A 17,299-nucleotide genomic window follows, 5' to 3' on the forward strand; every position below is an offset into this window, starting at 1 on the left:
CTGGCCCTCCGCCAGGACCTTTGTAATGCATATGAGCTGGGGAGCCCAGTACTTAAAGTTGGAGCCCTGGCGAGCTGGCGGAGCGCGCTCGCTCGCCGCTGCACTTGCCCGCAGCGGCCACGGGGCTCCTCCGGCGGGCCGGCTCCCGGGACAGGGCCGCGCTGGGGCGCTCGGGGCGCAGGGACTTGGCCGCTCCGCTCCGCCTCTAACCGCCGGCTCTGCTCTTTTTCCAGGTGGCCCGTTGGCTGCTGAAGCCCCCGCCGCGCCTGCAGAGAGACATGCGTCTCGCCCACGCCCAGGGTCCACGACCATGACCCTCCACACCAAAGCGCCGCCGGGCATGGCTCTGATGCACCAGATCACAGGCAACGAGCTGGAGTCCCTGAACCGGCCGCAGCTCAAGATCCCCCTGGAGCGGCCCCTGGGCGACATGTACGTGGACAGCAGCAAGCCCTCCATGTACAACTACCCCGAGGGCGCCGCGTACGACTTCAACGCCGCCGCGGCTGCCTCCGCACCCGGCTACGGCCACGCCGGCCTGGGCTATGGCCCGGGGGCCGAGGCTGCGGCGTTCGGAGGCCCCCCCAGCGGCATCGGGGGCTTCCCGCCACTCTCCAGCGTGTCGCCGAGCCCGCTCATGCTGCTGCACCCGCCGCCACAGCTTTCGCCCTTCCTGCACCAACATGGCCAGCAGGTGCCCTACTACCTGGACAATGAGCAGAGTGGCTACGCGGGGCGCGAACCCGGGACACCCGCCTACTACAGGTACCCGCTGCGCCGTCGGGGACCCGGGCGGGCGCTTGGCGAGGCCTACTCACGGGGTAGCTGCTGGAGGGGGTGCCCTGGGCAGCTGGAGCGTAGGGAGCGGGCTGCAGGACCCCGGGGCGCACGGGGCGCCTGATGGTGCAGTTCAACCCGAGGGGCATTTGGTGGATCCTGTGCCTTGGAGCCAGTTCTTGGCTGAGCAGCTTTGAAACCCAGCTGCCTCTCCATTACCTGCCTTCAGCGGGCTTGGATGCTTGGGTGCCCCCTGTCTACACCACCTGTGGAAAAGCGGACATGGCATGGGCTGTTTGTGGGAGGTTGCACCCAAGCCACCAGTGCTGGAAGCCTGGAGTCCTGCTTTGGTTGGCATTTAGGTCTGGGGGTGTTTTAGGTAGCAGAGCCCAGAAGACTTATTATTTGTTCACATTAATCCTTTAGGATTTTCTCTGAAAAAAATCCCCCTCCATCTCCAAAGTCGGGTTGGAAATCAGCTTTTATTATCCGGATGGGCATTTTGTATGGTTATCAGTGTCTCCTAGCTCGCGCTTAACCTCCTGCTCCCCAGCCCACGTTGCGGAGCTTGGCGCGGGATTGTCCTGCCAGGAAGAGCTGGTGAGATGCGTTGAATGAGTCACAGCAAGTTTCTGATTTCTGAGTTATCTGGCTGAGCCCGCGCTGGCGCAAATTGCTGGCATGTGACTTCTGACAGCCGGAAATTTATAGGTGTCCTTTGAGTTTAAACCCTGCCACATCGAAGCACGGAGGCTTTGAAATCGTCCCTGCTAGTCTGGCGCCGGGATTGACTATCAGACAGCAAATGCGGAGTGGTCAGCCCTGGACTGCGCCTTGCGGTCCCCTGGAGAGCTGGGACACACAGTGACACTTTGGTGACTTTCGGTGGCTGTGGCGAATGCTTTGTGCTCACACTTTAAAAGGACATGGACTGTTCCTCTTTGCCCTCTCTTTTATCCCGTTGCCCTTAGGTAGCTTCTCCCTGTCTCTTTCTGGGACTTGAACCTAGAGGCCTTGAATGCCCTCAGCTCGGGGTCATCAGGACTCTGGAGTGAGTCTGGGAGGCCCGGGCACCCACGTGGCAGGTGCAGAAATGGTGTACCCACTTCACCCTCTGCTGTGGTGCCTGACTTCACCTCCTCTCCTCTCTCAGCCTCTCTACACTGCAAGCCACGGGCTGTTTGCTGTCTAGGGTTTTATTTCCAGAGATATTTATAGCAGAGAAGACAGGTCGAAGGTGCAGTGTGGCCCCAGATTGCCCTGGAGGACACCCTTTTGGGAACTCTGACCTGTGTCCATTCCCAGCCCCCTCAGAGGGATTCAGAAGGTCCTATGCCCTAGTTTACTTTAAAGATAATGAATCCAACTTAAAAAGTTGGACATTTTCAAATTAATTTCACTTGTATTAATTTAGGAGTAATAAAAAAAAATTCTCTGCCTGCTCCCACTCCCCATATTGAAGAACAAAATACAGCGATTAAATCTAATTCACAGAGCATTTTCAACCCCTTGCTATGAGATAAGACACTGGGATGATATGAATTTCATAACCTTATGGTGGACTCCCGAAACTATTTCCTTTCCTATTTAATTTTCAGTTCTTTTATTGCAAATTAATGACACTGAATTTCAATGGGCACTAATGAGACTGCTCCTTAGTGGATTATTTACGGCCTTGCTAATAATTGCAAAGTGAATCTGTGCAGATAAAAAGGAGATCACATTTTATTCCTACTTGCTCATCATCCTGGTGGCAAATAATACCACTCTAATATGCCCCATCTTAAACTTTGTGCATTAAATCATAGTCTAATACTTTTAGAAGAAAACTTACTTTTAAAAAAACACAAGGAATTAAGTAAATTAGAAAAAAAACACTCCAGATTGGAGTTGGTATAGAAATTCAGACTTAGATTTTTCCTTGGCGGTTCATTTTTGTTACATTTCTCCTTTTGTTTGGTTGCTGCCTCCTGTTACCTAGAGAAGGGTCTAGCTCACTGTTGTTTGAAATGTTTTAAAATAGTATTTTTTCTTCCAATTCTCCTGTTCAAATAAAAGAATTAACTAAATTCTTAGGACTTTTCTTAAGTAGTTTTCCAAAGGTTTGGGGCCTGAAGAACAGTAATTCTGAATATAATTGTAATAACCCAGTGGGCCCTGAATTCAGTTTATTAAGTCAAAAAAAGGGTTGTTGGGTTATTTTTTTTTAAAAGAAGAAATAAAGTATAAAGGGATTTAATAGGAAATAACAGGTCCCATTTAGTCAGGGTAAGTTTTATTTTGTGAAAAAGTGTTTCAATTATACATGTTCCCGTGTGTTAATTGCAATGCAAAATATTATTCTTTCTGAGGGTTGCGGTCAGAGAAGTCTGAAATCCAATGACCTAAAATGTACCCAGTAGATCTCAAGTTGCTGCAATGATTGCCTTTATTATTTTGACCCACGATCGATTCGCCTGCTATTTTTAGTTTAGTCAGACTAAACTTTACTAGTTCTGTTACAGAACTTCTCCATGTATGTAAGGGTTATGGATTTTAAGTTTGGGATCTATTGGCCTAAGCTGTATCCGGTAGATCTCAATCTACAGCGATAATTGCCTTTATTATATATACCTCCCACACTCAACCTAGCCAGTGTTCTTAGTTCACTTGGACTGACCCTTGCTCTGTTTGCGGAGCTTCTCTGTGTGTAACGGTTTGCGGTATAGCGCCTGAAGCTGAAATGTCCCGCCAGAATGTTCTGAGATTTCTGTAGCGCCTACATCATTTGGAATTAGGATGCTCTCGTTCTTCTGTTGGCTTTTGCAATCACATCAGTGAAAGAAAGAAAGAAAAAAAAAGATAAAACTGCTCTGGGCATATATTAAAGCGTAAAAGATTGTCACCTGTCCCATCAAGTTGTTGCTAAGGCATAACATTTGTTCAAGGGACTGCAAATCGGGCCTTTCTTGCATCAGCTTTTAGTTATGAAAGTGGCGGAAAACCATCTATGTCAGGTTCCTTTTTGCAATTCAGAGAACTTAGAATAAAATTTAGGAATTTGAACATAAAACTCAAACTAGGTTTTTAATGCTGCATGATTATTTTGGTTTTGTTAATATTCTTACATAGCAAACACAACCCATTTCCCAAAAACTTGACATACAAGTCTTTTCATACGATGTAATGCTCTGAGAACAAGCTTACCCATCTTCTGCATATTTAGGATGGCTGCTTTGTCTGTTTCTTACCTTTTTCAAACTTTTCCTCAACATTGGGCAGAAGCTGATAACCAGGGGAGATTTCAATAACTAATTTTCGAGTTTCCAGTCATTCTTTCTTTGCAGTTAGGTGATCTTTTAGCACCTTTTCTTTTTCTTCCTTCTTCTTTAATTCATGTAAATGATAACTGGCACTTTGTGAGGGTTTGAGGAGGGCCTGAGAAGGGGCCTGGAGAATGGGTTGGAGGTAGGATAAAAAGAGACAGAAATCTCTAGGCCTCATTCCATTTTCACCTACTCACCAATGTTGTGCCTCAGTTCTGGAAAGACTCTGAAAGAGAATTGTTGCTTAGTCTAATCTTTTTTCGCACTTCGTTCATTTTGGTCCTTGATTATACTTGATATTTACTTCTGTGGCTGTACTTAAGACACAGTTCTTACAACTTAATATAATTCAGATTCATGAGTTTGGTTTCTTATTATTGTTTTAAAGATATAAAAGCCAGGAACAAGAAATTGCCCATGGCAGGAAGAAAGATACCAGGACCAAAACTATAGGAGATGTCAAACTTCCCGTGAACAACGAGATGCCAATAATTAATTGTGTCCTGTAAGATTGCCGTACTGGTGAAGAGGCTTATAAGCTACACAAACATTATCTATTATTAGTATTATTTTATACAATTATTAATATTTGTCCTTGTGCTTTTGTAAGCTGAAACTACAACAGGAGAGTTGAGATTTAAGTAGTCAAGAGTGTCTAAAAAGAAAAGAATGATGATAACAGGGATTTTATTTTTCCCTAGTAGAAATCAAATTTAAAGAAAATCTTTCGCAGGATCTGCAATATTTGTATACCTGGGATATTACAAAGAAACTTTAAGAAGATTTTTTTGGAATATATCTGATGATGAGAAAATGGTCTTACATAAATAAATGTGTGAATTTTAGTTATACAATATTTATTTTTTTAAAATCCATGCCTAGTGCAATAATAATAATAATAATAATAAATATAATAATAACAATAATAAAATAATAATACATCTAATCCTTTGCCTCCTGAGTTCAGTGTTATTTTTAAAGTAACTTTAGAAGCAGCCTGTGGGGAGAGAAACATGTTGAATGCATCTCCCTCTTTCTTATATTATGAGGATCGGCTCATGGATAATTTGCCATGTAGCGGAATTCTAAGTCTCAGTTTGCCTGCCAGACAAAAGGAAAGTAAAGTGTGGCTATATGTGTTTAGAACCACAACATACACGCTCCACAGAGGTCGTATCAATCTAAAACACACTGCCACAAGAATGCAAATGAACCAAAATGAAAGTAGAACGGTAGAACGGGTTTTATAAGAAGGAGGCAGTCCATTAAAGCCATCGGGTGGTTTCATTTCATAGCTGCAGCTTAGCCAGTAGTTTGAGAGATAATGTAATCTAAAAAAAGGCGGAAAAGTTTGTCTTATTTCTCACCCCGTCCATCCTTACATCCGTACATTCCCCAAAACTCTGAAACCTGTCTTCAGTGGGCTGGAGATGGAGTGGCCTTTCTCACATCCTTGGGCTCAGGAGAGAAGAAACCATACTTTCTACATTGTGAGCCTTGAAAAATATTGTTAGACATCATGAGGGAATTTCTGCATTCATGAACAATGCTTTAAATTATGTGTGTTATGTTTAGATCTTATCACTCATAGGAAGGATAGAAAGACGGCTATTTTGGTCCTACCTGGCACCACTTTAATTTTATAAAGTGATACTTCCAAGAATAGTTGTCACATTAGAAAGACCTGCCACTGTATCTTGTAGGTGACATGGATATGTCCCTGCAATCTCTGCTGGTGGTAGATAAAGCGATGATGTTGTAATGATGTCAATTTGGGAAGGCAGCATTTCTTGGAGGTTGGTGTCCTATACAGAACAATTGTTACTATTGTTAGATGTTCGTCGTGACAACAGAAGAAGCCCTGCCTGATCCCGTGCCACCCTCTCAGTCTCTGCCCTGCGTGAACCCATTGTTATAGTGACTGCCCGCCCATCATCATTGTCTTCCTCTTATTCATGGACCCTCTAGTTCTGCAAGCATGAACTCCAACCCTGTTTGAAATCCTTACTAGATTTGGCTCATTTTTATATAGTTATAATTTAGGTTAATATTCTGAAAAACCCCAGTCATGGTATTATCAATAATCTCAACGGCAGGAATCTGTCAAGTAGCTCTAATAATTGCACAGTCTCCTCCCCTGCCATTAAACTGCCTCTGAAAACCCTTGAGATTTGAGTCAGTTTCGACTTTATGGCACACAATAATAACAGTAATTAATAACTGCACTGTAAATAAAAAAAAATTAGCACTACATCTAGACCTATTGTGTCTTCTTACAAGTGCCCCCGAGGAGAGGCTTCCGGTTACTAGTATGCTGCCAAAGCATTTTCTACTACCATCCACTCGATCATCTTTAATAAGATAGTACCAGATTGCCTTTTCCTGCAATTTTCTCCTTTCTGGAATTCCGATGATCCACACGGAGGAGACTGCAGAAGTTCATGTTCAGATAAATTAGGTACAATATTCTTAATAAGCCCTTAGTGAACTCCTCCTTCTCCCAAGTGTTTTGTTTTTCATTTTAACTGTCCTCTAAATGTGGTTAATTTTGAGTAAAGACGAAGGCTCTTGCACTTTGTGGTTCTCATTCTCATCTGTAGCTGGGGAACTCCTGGCTGTCTGGTCCTCAGGCCCAGTCTCCTGGGTTCCAACTCTCCGTGTGCATTCCCTGGACCCACTCAATCCGTGTGTTCCCTGGACCCACTGAATCCATGTGTTCCCTGGACCCACTCAATCTGTGTGTTCCCTGGACCCACTCAATCTGTGTGTAACAGAGCAATGGCATATTTTGGGATCCTTATAGCCAATATCTCTCCATGCCAGGCACCACTTCCTGGGAAGTTTCCTTAACTTTTCTCACTTGAGATCTTTTTATTTCTTTTTTTACACAAGGCCCTGGAAGTAAAGACAACAGTCTCTCCATTTTCTGCGACTAAATAATACTCACTGTAGTCCTAATTTGCACCGACATGCTGCTTTTCTCCTGTGTCTTTCTGCCCTCCCCATTGCCTCCTTCTAATAGGCTTCATATTTTTGTTTGTTTGTTTCTTTTTGTTTATTTTCTAATCGTTTTCTTCTAAAAAGCCTTTTGGCCTCTTTAGCCTTTCTTTATTTTTTTCCATTTCCCCTCTTTTTTGTTGTTCCATTTCTGTTTTTTCACTTCTTTCTTTCCACTGCCCGCGTTGTACACTGTTGACTGGTTTCATCTGTCATTTTAAAGAAATGTGCTGCATTAAGTTCTACCTAGCCCGGGAGAACGAGTAGTCGAAAAACATGTTAATAACCCAGATTGGCATTACTGGATTAAAAGTTTCAAAACCTATTCCTTTTTTCTTTATCTTGGACGATAGAAGCTTAGAAAGGAATCAGGCAGAAACTTTCACTTTGTGGCATTGTTTGGATTGCTCCTTCACTCACTCACTTGCTTGGCTCCCTGCGTTTATCTCCTGTGTCACACAGACAGAACAGGACGCGGTTTCACACTCTCAGCAGTTCTGTAAGGAGCCCTGGTGGTGCAGTGAATAAGCGCTAGGCTGCTAGCCTGACGTTCTCTAGTCTGAACCCACCAGTTGCTCTGTGGGAGGGAATGTGACCATCTGCTTGCTTAAGATTAACTAAAACCAAATTCATTGCCTTCGGGCCACTTCCAACTCCTGAGGACCCGCTGTTGGGTTTCTGAAGCTGTAAATCTTTCCGTTGGAGACAATCTTGTCTTTTTCCCTGCGAGCAGCTGGGGCAGGTCGTCTTCCGTGCTTTTGGAGCAGCCTTAAGTGGGAATCACAGAACAGCCACAGGCTTGGGTTTTTCTTTCTTTTTACTCTTTTTTTTTCCCCCTTAATAGACACGTTGATATAGGATGCCTTTCTTTATGGTTGTAAATAGATATGCCTCCCGCATCTGTTGAACAGATACTATTAATTTTATATGTTACCTCAGTAAATCAAACCCAGCCCATTACTGCCCTGTAAATTCCATCTCACTCACATTGACCCTGCTCCAGGAGACTTCTGAGGCTCTAAATCTTTGCTGGAGGACACTGTCTATCTTTGTGTCTCTGAACATCTGGTGGATTCAAACCACCGACCTTTAGACTGGACAGCTCCACACTAACACATTATGTTAATGCCTCCTTATATTAGATGAATAGAGTTTAACAGTCTATATATTCACATGTTCCGTAAGCTTTATCGACTGTTGGTCCTGTGCTGGCTTCCAGGCCAGGCACAGAGTAGACACATTGTCTATTGTCACGGGAGCTGCTGATGAACGGTGCAGGTGACTGACATACGGACAAATGAGCACGGTGGTGGCACAGCTATGCCAGGAGGGCCGCCCGGAGCACCCAGGTGTGGAGCCGCACTAGGAGGAGACCCAGTTCGCCTACTCAAGGGTGGGGCCAGTGACCCTTTCAGCTGGACTTTGAAGAATGAGGTTTAGCCACACAAAGAAGGGCAGGCAGGGTTACAAGTCTTTTCCATCTTGGCACACCCTGTAGTTCCTTCCAGGCCAGCTCCCTGGACAGAAGAAATGTACCTTAAAGAACCCAATTGTAGAACAATTGCCATCGATCCAGAACTGATTTTAAAAAGCCGACCCCTCTGGCAGCCATTCAGATCCTGTAAACTGCAAAGGAGGAGACTGCTTGTTTTTCTCCTGAGGAATAGCTGCTGGCTTTTGAACCTCCTGCCTTTGAGTTGGCATCACAACTTTTTACTTGCTGGGCTCTGTGAAACAATGCGAGGGTAAATAATAACATTGTTGTTCTTGTTGTTATGTGCCATTGAGTCCCTGCGACTCATAGCAACCACATGTACAACAGCCCTAAACCCTGCTCTATCCTGTGCCAATCTTACTGTCACTGACACTCCTATCCTCATTATCCCAGTCACTGAATCAATCCGTCTCATCGAGGACCTTCCTCTCCTCTGCTGTCCCTCCACCCTCCCAACCATGACATCCCTCTCCAAGGACTGGTCCTGCCTTGCAACATGTCCAAAGTATGTCTGACGGAGCTTCAGAATTCTTGCCTCCAAGGAGCAGCCTGGCTTCACCCTCTCCAGGATGAACCTGTTTGTTCTCCTAGCAGTCCCTGGTATATTCAATACTCTTCTTTAGCACCACAGCTCAAAGGCATCAATTCTCCTTCTATCATCCCTAGTCATTGTCCAGCTCTCTGATGCATAGCAAGTAATTGCAAAGACTATGGCCTGGATCAGGCACACCTTGGCCTTCAAACTGACATCGTTGCTCTTCAGTACCTTGGAAAGGTTTCTGACAGCAGACTCTCCCAATGCAATTTGTCTCCTGATTTCCTGGCTTCTGTTACCAAGAGTACTGATTGTAGAGCCAAGCAAATGGAAGCTGTTGACAATCTCAATCTCTTCATCATCCATCATGATGCTGCCAATCAGCCCAGTGTTGAAAAATCTTTATTTTCTTGATGTTGAGCTTCAATCCATATTGTAGGCTGCAGTCCTTGACCCTCTGTAGAAAGCACTTCAGGACCTCCTCAGTTTCAGCAAGCAGTGTTGTGTCATCTGCATAATGCAGATTGTTGATGAGGCTACCTCCAATCTTGATGCCACACTTCTCCTCATAGATCCCAACTTCCTGATAATCTGTTCTACATAATATATTGAAAAGATATGGAGATAGGACACATCCTTGATGTACACCCTTCCCACTTTTGAACCATGTAGTCTTTCCTTGCTCTGTTCTAATGACAGCCTCCTGTTCCAAGTATAAGTTTCACATAAGCACAATCAGGTGTTCTGGGATTCCCATTCTTCTCAGAGTCAACCACAGTTTGTTGTGATCCACACAGTTAAATGCCTTTGCACAGTCAATGAAACACAGATAGACATTCCTCTGGTACTCTCTCTGCTTTCAGCCATGTTCCATCTGACATTAGCTATAATGTCCCTAGTGTCACGGCCTCTTCTAAATCCAGCCTGCGCTTCAGGCAGTTCTCTGTTGATGTGCTGTTACAGTCGTTAAGGTATTAAATTGTGAAGAATCACTGGAGTACATAGGTAGAACAAGCAGTTGAGTGCTCAACTACTTATTGAAAGATTGGCAGTTCAAGTTCTGAGGTGGCTCAGAAGAGTCCTGGTTTCTCGCTTTTTAAAAGTCAGTTTTGAGAAATACCATGGGTGCAATTCTAGTCTTTACAAATGGGATCACCATGAGTTGGAATCAGCTCAAGAGGAACTGTTTATTTATTTGTTTTTCATTTCTAAATAATCAGAGAAATTACTATAACCAGTAGCTGGCATTCTTTGAGCATCAGGCACAGGGCATATCATTGAATGTCTTAAATGGATGAGCCTCTTTGATCTTTACACCAGCCTTCAGAAATTGAGATTATTGCTATTTTCATATTATAGTAGAGGTGGGGAGATTAAAAAATGGGAGGTGACTTGCCCAAGGTCAACCACTAGGGAGGGAGGATTGTTGTTTCCATGTATTGATTCATAGCTGACTCTTTAGTGGGTTTGCAGAGGCAACAAATACTAGGAGGAGAGACTGCCCATCTTTCTCCTCAGAGAAACTGGTGGTTTTTAGCTGTGTACCAAGTAGATTTCCATGATGGCTGCTGCAGTGGGCTGTGATGAGTCAGGAAGTGTGAGGATGGCACAGGACAGGACAGGACACAGTTCAGATCTATTGTTCATAGGGTTGCTTATGGGTTGTACTTGACTCAACAGCACCTAACAACAACCACTACCTTTGGGTTGACAGTGCAACTCCTTATCACTAAACCACCAGAGTTCCTGAATCTAGAAATTGTATTCTGAAGTGAAAATTCTTTTTTTTTTTTGGGGGGGGGGGTTTGTTTGTTTTTGTTTTTTTGTTTGTGTGTGTGTGTGTGTACCATCAAATTGGATCTGACTGGTACAAGAGGAGATTGTTCCTCCTTCTCCAGCAGAGCATCTGGTGGATTTGAACCACATACTTCTGGTATTGCAGTGCAGCTTCTTGCCACTAGGCCACCAGAGCTCCAGACTGAAGTGAAAATTCTTAATCTACTATCTTATGCAGGAAAATTAGCAAGATGATTTTTCTTACTGATCCATTTACTTCACAGTTAATTTGTGGCTTCCTTGTAATATCTTTATATTTAGTTGTGACAACGCTTTAATCTTAGACTATCTCCTGAGGCTACTTCTCTTAGGTTGATGAGAAATAGTTAATTTTTTAAATGATGCTTGCTAAAAACATGTTTAAACAGTTTTTCATTAAGTCGGGGGATGTTTTTCTCTCCTAATTTCAGAAAAAGCCCTTGATTCTCCAAAGACTAGCTGATAGCAACTTGTGTAGCTCCTCCCTTGTGAAGCTCCTCAGAGAATGCTAAATTGGGACAGAACCATGGGGTAGTGTGGCTCAGACTTCTCTGTGCAAAGGAGAATCCTCAAAATCACAGCTACTTAATCCAGAAGAGATGTTTTTAAAAAATGTCATTGCCTTTCAGTCAATCCCTGCTCATGGTGACGCCATAGAAGTCATAGACTTTTATATTCTTTTCAGGAATAGATCACCAGTATTTTCATCTGCAGACTTCACTAGATGTGTTGGCACTGCCAACCTTTCAACCCTTTCTGCCATCAGGGGAGTTGTTGTTGTTGTTGTGTACAATCAGTTTGACCAACCCATAGGGAACCTTCCAGAGCTTTTCTGAGATGGAGATCACAAGGGAAAACATTGCCCGTCTTTGTCCTTCAGAGCTTTTATACTTACCATTAGGCCACCAGAACTCCTTATCCAGAGGTGGACGTGGTCTCTTTCAACCTCTTAATTTTGAACAAATCTTTGTAGATAAACCTACAAATTTATAATGTATAAACCACATAATCATAACATATGCTATTCATAACTTATGCTATAGCATACATTATTCATAAAACCACCATGTTTTAAAATATGTTAAGAGACCTCAGATATGATCTAGATTTAACTCTTTATTTTCCAGGCTACAAAAAAAAAAGTTTAGAGAGGTGTTTTTATTTCCCCAGAGGACTGAGGGCCAAGCTACCAGCATAGGCAGGGCGAGGCCTGGGACTTTTTTCTCTAATCCTCATCTACCTACTATTTCACACTTAACAGCTGTCTTTATGGAGGACATAGAGGCCATGGTGTGCTCATTGTTGTAGCCCTATCATGGATGTGAGGGTCCTGATGTGGACTGATAAAATATTACTCTCCTGCCCTAAGTAAACTCAACGGCTGGCCTGCCGGACAAGCCATCTGCCTTATTGTTAGGTGGTTTTTGCAAGAAGATCGAACTTCTCTGTCTTTCAGTTCAATGCTAGTTTCCAATGGAGATCTAGTTCTCACTCTTAGGGCCTGAAGATTTCCTCTGGGTTCCAATGGCCGAAGTGTCTTTACTTTGTGATTGAAGGCTGTCTTTCTTTTTGCTCCCAGAGCTAAAGGTTAGGAGTTACCTTGCTAGAATTCACAGCGGACGTCCCACATCTAAAGCAATTGGGCATCATTTTCATTCCACAAGTTACCAATGGAAAAATGGGACTTGTATTATCTCCTCCCCGTCACTTCACGTCGTTGTTCATGTTGTTGAGTTGATTTTAATTTCTCGTGACACCATGTGACTAAGTAGAACCGCCCCATGAGGTTTGTAATGCTGAAAGCTTTGTGAGGCAGATTGTCATTCTCCTGTGGAGTGATTGGATGGATTCAAACCACTCACTTTTCATTTAGCAACTGTGCCACCAAGTTTCCTTCATTTCCCTTTATAGTTGTGTACACTCGAGTTGGAACCAACCCATAGTTGACCCGGCAGGGCTTTTCAGAGGCCATATATCACACAGGAAGAGATTGCCCATCCTTCCGCCACGGAGTATCTGGTGGCTGAGAACTATATAATTTTGTGTTGGCTGTACAATTCCTTGAGCTCTGGTGGCCTAATGGCAAGAAGCTGAGCTGCAATCCTAAAGACATGTGGTTTGAGGCCACCAGCTGCGCCATGGGAGAAGGATGGACGATCTCTTCCTGTGCAATTAACTGCCTCTGAAAACCCACTGGAGGGTCAGCTATGGGTTGGTTCAGACTCTACAGTACAAAACAACAACCACAGAGAATTCCTTATCACCAAGCCACCACTTGTACCACCAAGTCAGAATTACCTCAGAGTTGACCCTCCAGCAGGTTTTCAGATGCTTTTCATCACACAGAAGGTAATTGCCTAGCTTTCTCCTATGGAGCAGCTGGTGTATTTGAACATCTGCGTTATGCAGATGACACAACCCTGCTTGCTGAAACTGAGGAGGACCTCATGCACTTGCTGCGGAGGGTCAAGGACTGCAGCCGTCAGTATGGACTGAGGCTCAATGTCAAGAAGACAAAGATTCTCACCACTAGGGCAACTGGCAGCGTCAGGATGGATGGTAAAGAGATTGAGAGTGTTCACAGCTTCAGTTTGCTCGGCTCCACAGTCAACACTCTTGGCACCAGCAGTCAGGAAATAAAAAAGCATATCGCGATGGGAAAGTCTGCTGTTAGGGACCTCTCTAAAGTATTCAGGAGCAACGGTGTCTCTCTGGAGACTAAGGTGCGCCTGACACAGGCCATGGTCTTTGCAATTGCTTGTTATGCATCAGAGAGTTGGACAATGACTAGGGAGGACAGAAGGAGAGTTGATGCTTTTGAGCTGTGGTGCTGGAGAAGAGTACTGAATGTACCATGGACTGCCAGGAAAACAAACAGATTCATCTTGGAGAGGATTAAACCAAGCTACTCCTTTGAGGCAAGGATTCTGGGGCTTTGTCTGACATACTTTGGACATGTTGCCAGGAGGGACGGGTCCTTGGAGAGGGACATCATGCTTGGGAGGGTGGAGGGACGGTGCAGGAGGGGAAGACCCTCTATGAGATGGATTGATTCGGTGACTGGGGTATTCAGGATGGGTGTGTCAGAGGCAGTGCGGTTGGCGCAGGATAGAGCAGGGTTTAGGGCTGTTGTGCATAGGGTCGCTATGAGTCACAAACGACTCGACGGCACATAACAACAACAACAACAACCTTTGCCTTGGCAGTGCTATTTCTTATTACTTAGTACTGGCAAATTAAAAAAATAATTAATCAATCATTGTTTGATCCTGCAGCCAGCTTGAAATAGAAAGTTTGGTAACATAGCATCTGTATAGAAAAATACAACAACAACAACAAGTGTCTTCTTTGAGGCTAATGACAAAACTCATTGTAGGTTAAGTACTGTTTACTAGTAAACTTTCCCTCTTGTCATTATTATTGTTCCAAGAAATAATATGTACGCTTAAATAGAATGGCAAGTAAGAGATGACATGTTTAATTAGTGTTCTAAAGAGACGTGTTAAAGTGGGATGTGCCTCGTAGGTTATAAACATACTAAGCCAAGATGCTTTGACACACTTTATCATGCAGAGATTAATGTCTATCAGGATGAGATTTATAATTAGGCAAAAATTATAACATTTCTCCCCATTTTTTAAAAAAAAATCTGAGGTTTGTTGTTAGACATGAAAATGATAATATTTATTATTAAAGGGGATATTAATAATTTTACATTTCACAACACTATAAGGAAAGCTTGTAGAAATCAAATATACTTTGCTATTGTTGCTATGTGCCCTCGAGTCACCTGTGACTCATAGCAACCCTATGAGTCACAGCCCTGAACCCTACTCTATCCTGTGCTAACCTGATTGTTTCTGACACACCTACCCTCATTTCCCCAATCACAGAGTCCATCTATCTCATCAAGGATCTTTCTCTCTTGCACTATCCCTCCATCCTCCTAAACATGATGCCCCTCTCCAAGGGCTGGTCCCTCTTTTGCAGTATGCCCACATTTTGTCAGACAGATCTTCAGAATCCTAGCCTCTAAGGAGCAGCTTGGATTCACCGTCTCCAGTATGAAACTGTTTGTTCTCTTAGCAGTCCATGGTATATTCAATACCCTTCTCCAGCACCACAACTCAAGGACAAGAATTTTCTTATCATCCCTAGTCATTGTCCAGCATTTTGTTGCATAGCCAGTAATTGCAAAGACCATGATCTGGATCAGACACACACGTTACTCTCTCCAGACTGATATCATTGCTCTTCAATACCCTGGAGAGGTCAAATGCAAGTTCAAGCTGAAACTAAAGAATGTTAAATCCACAGGAACCAAAATTTGACCTTGAGTCTATCCCACTTGAGTTTCAAAACCATCTCAGGAACAGGTGTGAGGGCTTGAACACTAGTGAGTGAAGACCCGATGAGCTGTGGGAGGATATCAAGAATATCACCCATGAAGAATGTAAAAGGTTATTTCAAAGACAGAGGAGGGAGAAAATGCCAAGATGGACCTCAGATCAGAATCTGAATATTGCAATAGAGTGCCGAGAAGCCAAAGCAAAGGGGAGAAATCAAGAAATTAAGGAGTTGAACAGAAGATTTCAAGGGCGGCATGGGACGACAGTGCAAAGTATTATAATGAAATATGCAAAGAGCTGGAGTCAGAAAATCAAAAGGGCCAAACTTGCTCGGCATTCATAAGCTAAAGAAACTTAAGAACAAATTTAAGCCTCAAATTGCAATATGTAAGGCTACTGTGGCCAGAATATTAAATGATCCAGGAATCATTAAAAGAAGATGGAAGAAGTATCCATAGTCACTATACCAAAAGAAATTGGCAGACACAGAAGAATTTAATGAAACAACTCTTGAGCAAGAGCCTATGGTGATGAAGGAAGAAATTGATGCTGCTCTGAAGGAATTGGCAAAAACCAAGGCCCCAGGAATTGATGGCATACCAATTGATATATTTCAACAGATATACTTATTTTACAAATTTTCTATGTGTATAAAAATTTTGAAGTTAAAGGTAGCATGGCTGACAGTTGTAGTCTTTCTTTTAGTGAAAATTCATATAGCAGAATTAATTTTCTTCTGTTTTTAATGCATTGCTAATGATCTCTCAGTCCAGTGGTGCAGTGGTTAAAACACTCAGTTTCCCGCCAAAAGTCAGCTGTTTGAGTCCACCAGTGGGTGGAAAATGTGACTGTCTGCTTCTGTAAAAATTGTTGCTGTTGTGTAATGTAAAGTTGGAGCTGACTCATAGCTGACCCTTTGCCTGGTTTTCAGAGGCAGTTAATTGCTTCGGAGGAGTTTGTCCATTTTTCTCTGCAGGGGTGGCTAGTGGCCTTGAACTGAGTGTCTTCAGGATTGCAGTGCAGTTTCTGGACACTAGACCACCAGTATAGCCTTGGAAACTCTATGAAGACCTTCTGCTTTCTCTTATACAATTTCTCAAAACCCTGTTTATTGCCACTGACTTGTAACCAATTAATAGTTGTCGCTCCAGCAAGTTTTCAGCCACCACAGTTCCTTACAATCTCTAGGAGTTAGAGTTTATTCAAGAGCTGTGGGTTTGGTCTGATTTTGAGATGAATCAGTGAAATGACTTTCACTAAGTTGCTGGCTGGAAGCTCTGGTGGCCTAGTTAGTAGGGAATTGATCTGCTAGTCCCAAGGCAGGCAGTTCTACCCCACAGTTGCTCCTTGGGAGAAAGATGAGCAATCACCTTTCTTGTCATTTATAGCTTGTTAAAGTTCACCGGCAGGTCAACTCTGAGTTGGTCCCAAATCAATGGCTATGCCTTTTTGAGACTTTTAAGAAGCTAAACAAAACCACCACAGTGGTATATTGGTAGATTTTTGCCCAGTATCTTTTAAAAAAGCTACTGAAGAACAAATTCAAGCCTCGAGTTGCAATACTTAAGGATGCTTTGGGCTGAATAGTAATTGATCTAGAAAATATTAAAAGAAGATGGAAAGAATATAGAGTCATTATACCAAAAGGAATTGGCTTGACACAGAAGAATTTAATGAAACAACATATGAGCAAGAGCCTGTGGTGATGAAGGAAGTTCAAGGTGCTCTGAAAGAATTGGCAAAAAACAAGGCCCCAGGAGTTGACGGCATACCGATTGACATATTTAAACAGACAGACGCTGCCCTGGGTGTATACTCACCAAGTTGTGCCAAGAAATCTGTAGGACAATGACCTGGCCAACTGACTGGAAGAGATCAATATTTGTTCCCATTCCAAATAAAGGTGACCTGTCAGAGTGTGAAAATTATAGAACAATGTCATTGATATCACATGCAAGCAAGTTTCTGCTGAAGATTATGCAAAAACGATTGGAACAGCACATCAACAGAGAACTGCCTAAGTGCA

The 17,299-nt window shown here is 43.3% G+C and overlaps 1 protein-coding gene across 1 annotated transcript in view; it reads left to right on the plus strand.

Moving 5' to 3' along the window:
- The first annotated feature begins 206 nt into the window (after positions 1 to 206).
- The window catches only part of ESR1 (estrogen receptor 1), a 492,952-nt gene continuing 475,859 nt past the window's right edge, over positions 207 to 17,299 (plus strand). Inside the window, exon 1 of the mRNA XM_006882742.1 lies at positions 207 to 765. Within this exon, the coding sequence (XP_006882804.1) occupies positions 311 to 765 (455 nt within the window). The 5' untranslated portion in view covers positions 207 to 310. The remainder of the gene's footprint in view (positions 766 to 17,299) is intronic.

This window comes from Elephantulus edwardii, unplaced genomic scaffold (genome assembly GCF_000299155.1).
Source record: "Elephantulus edwardii isolate Elephantulus edwardi_28Jun2011 unplaced genomic scaffold, EleEdw1.0 scaffold00024, whole genome shotgun sequence".
Taxonomy (NCBI): domain Eukaryota; kingdom Metazoa; phylum Chordata; class Mammalia; order Macroscelidea; family Macroscelididae; genus Elephantulus; species Elephantulus edwardii.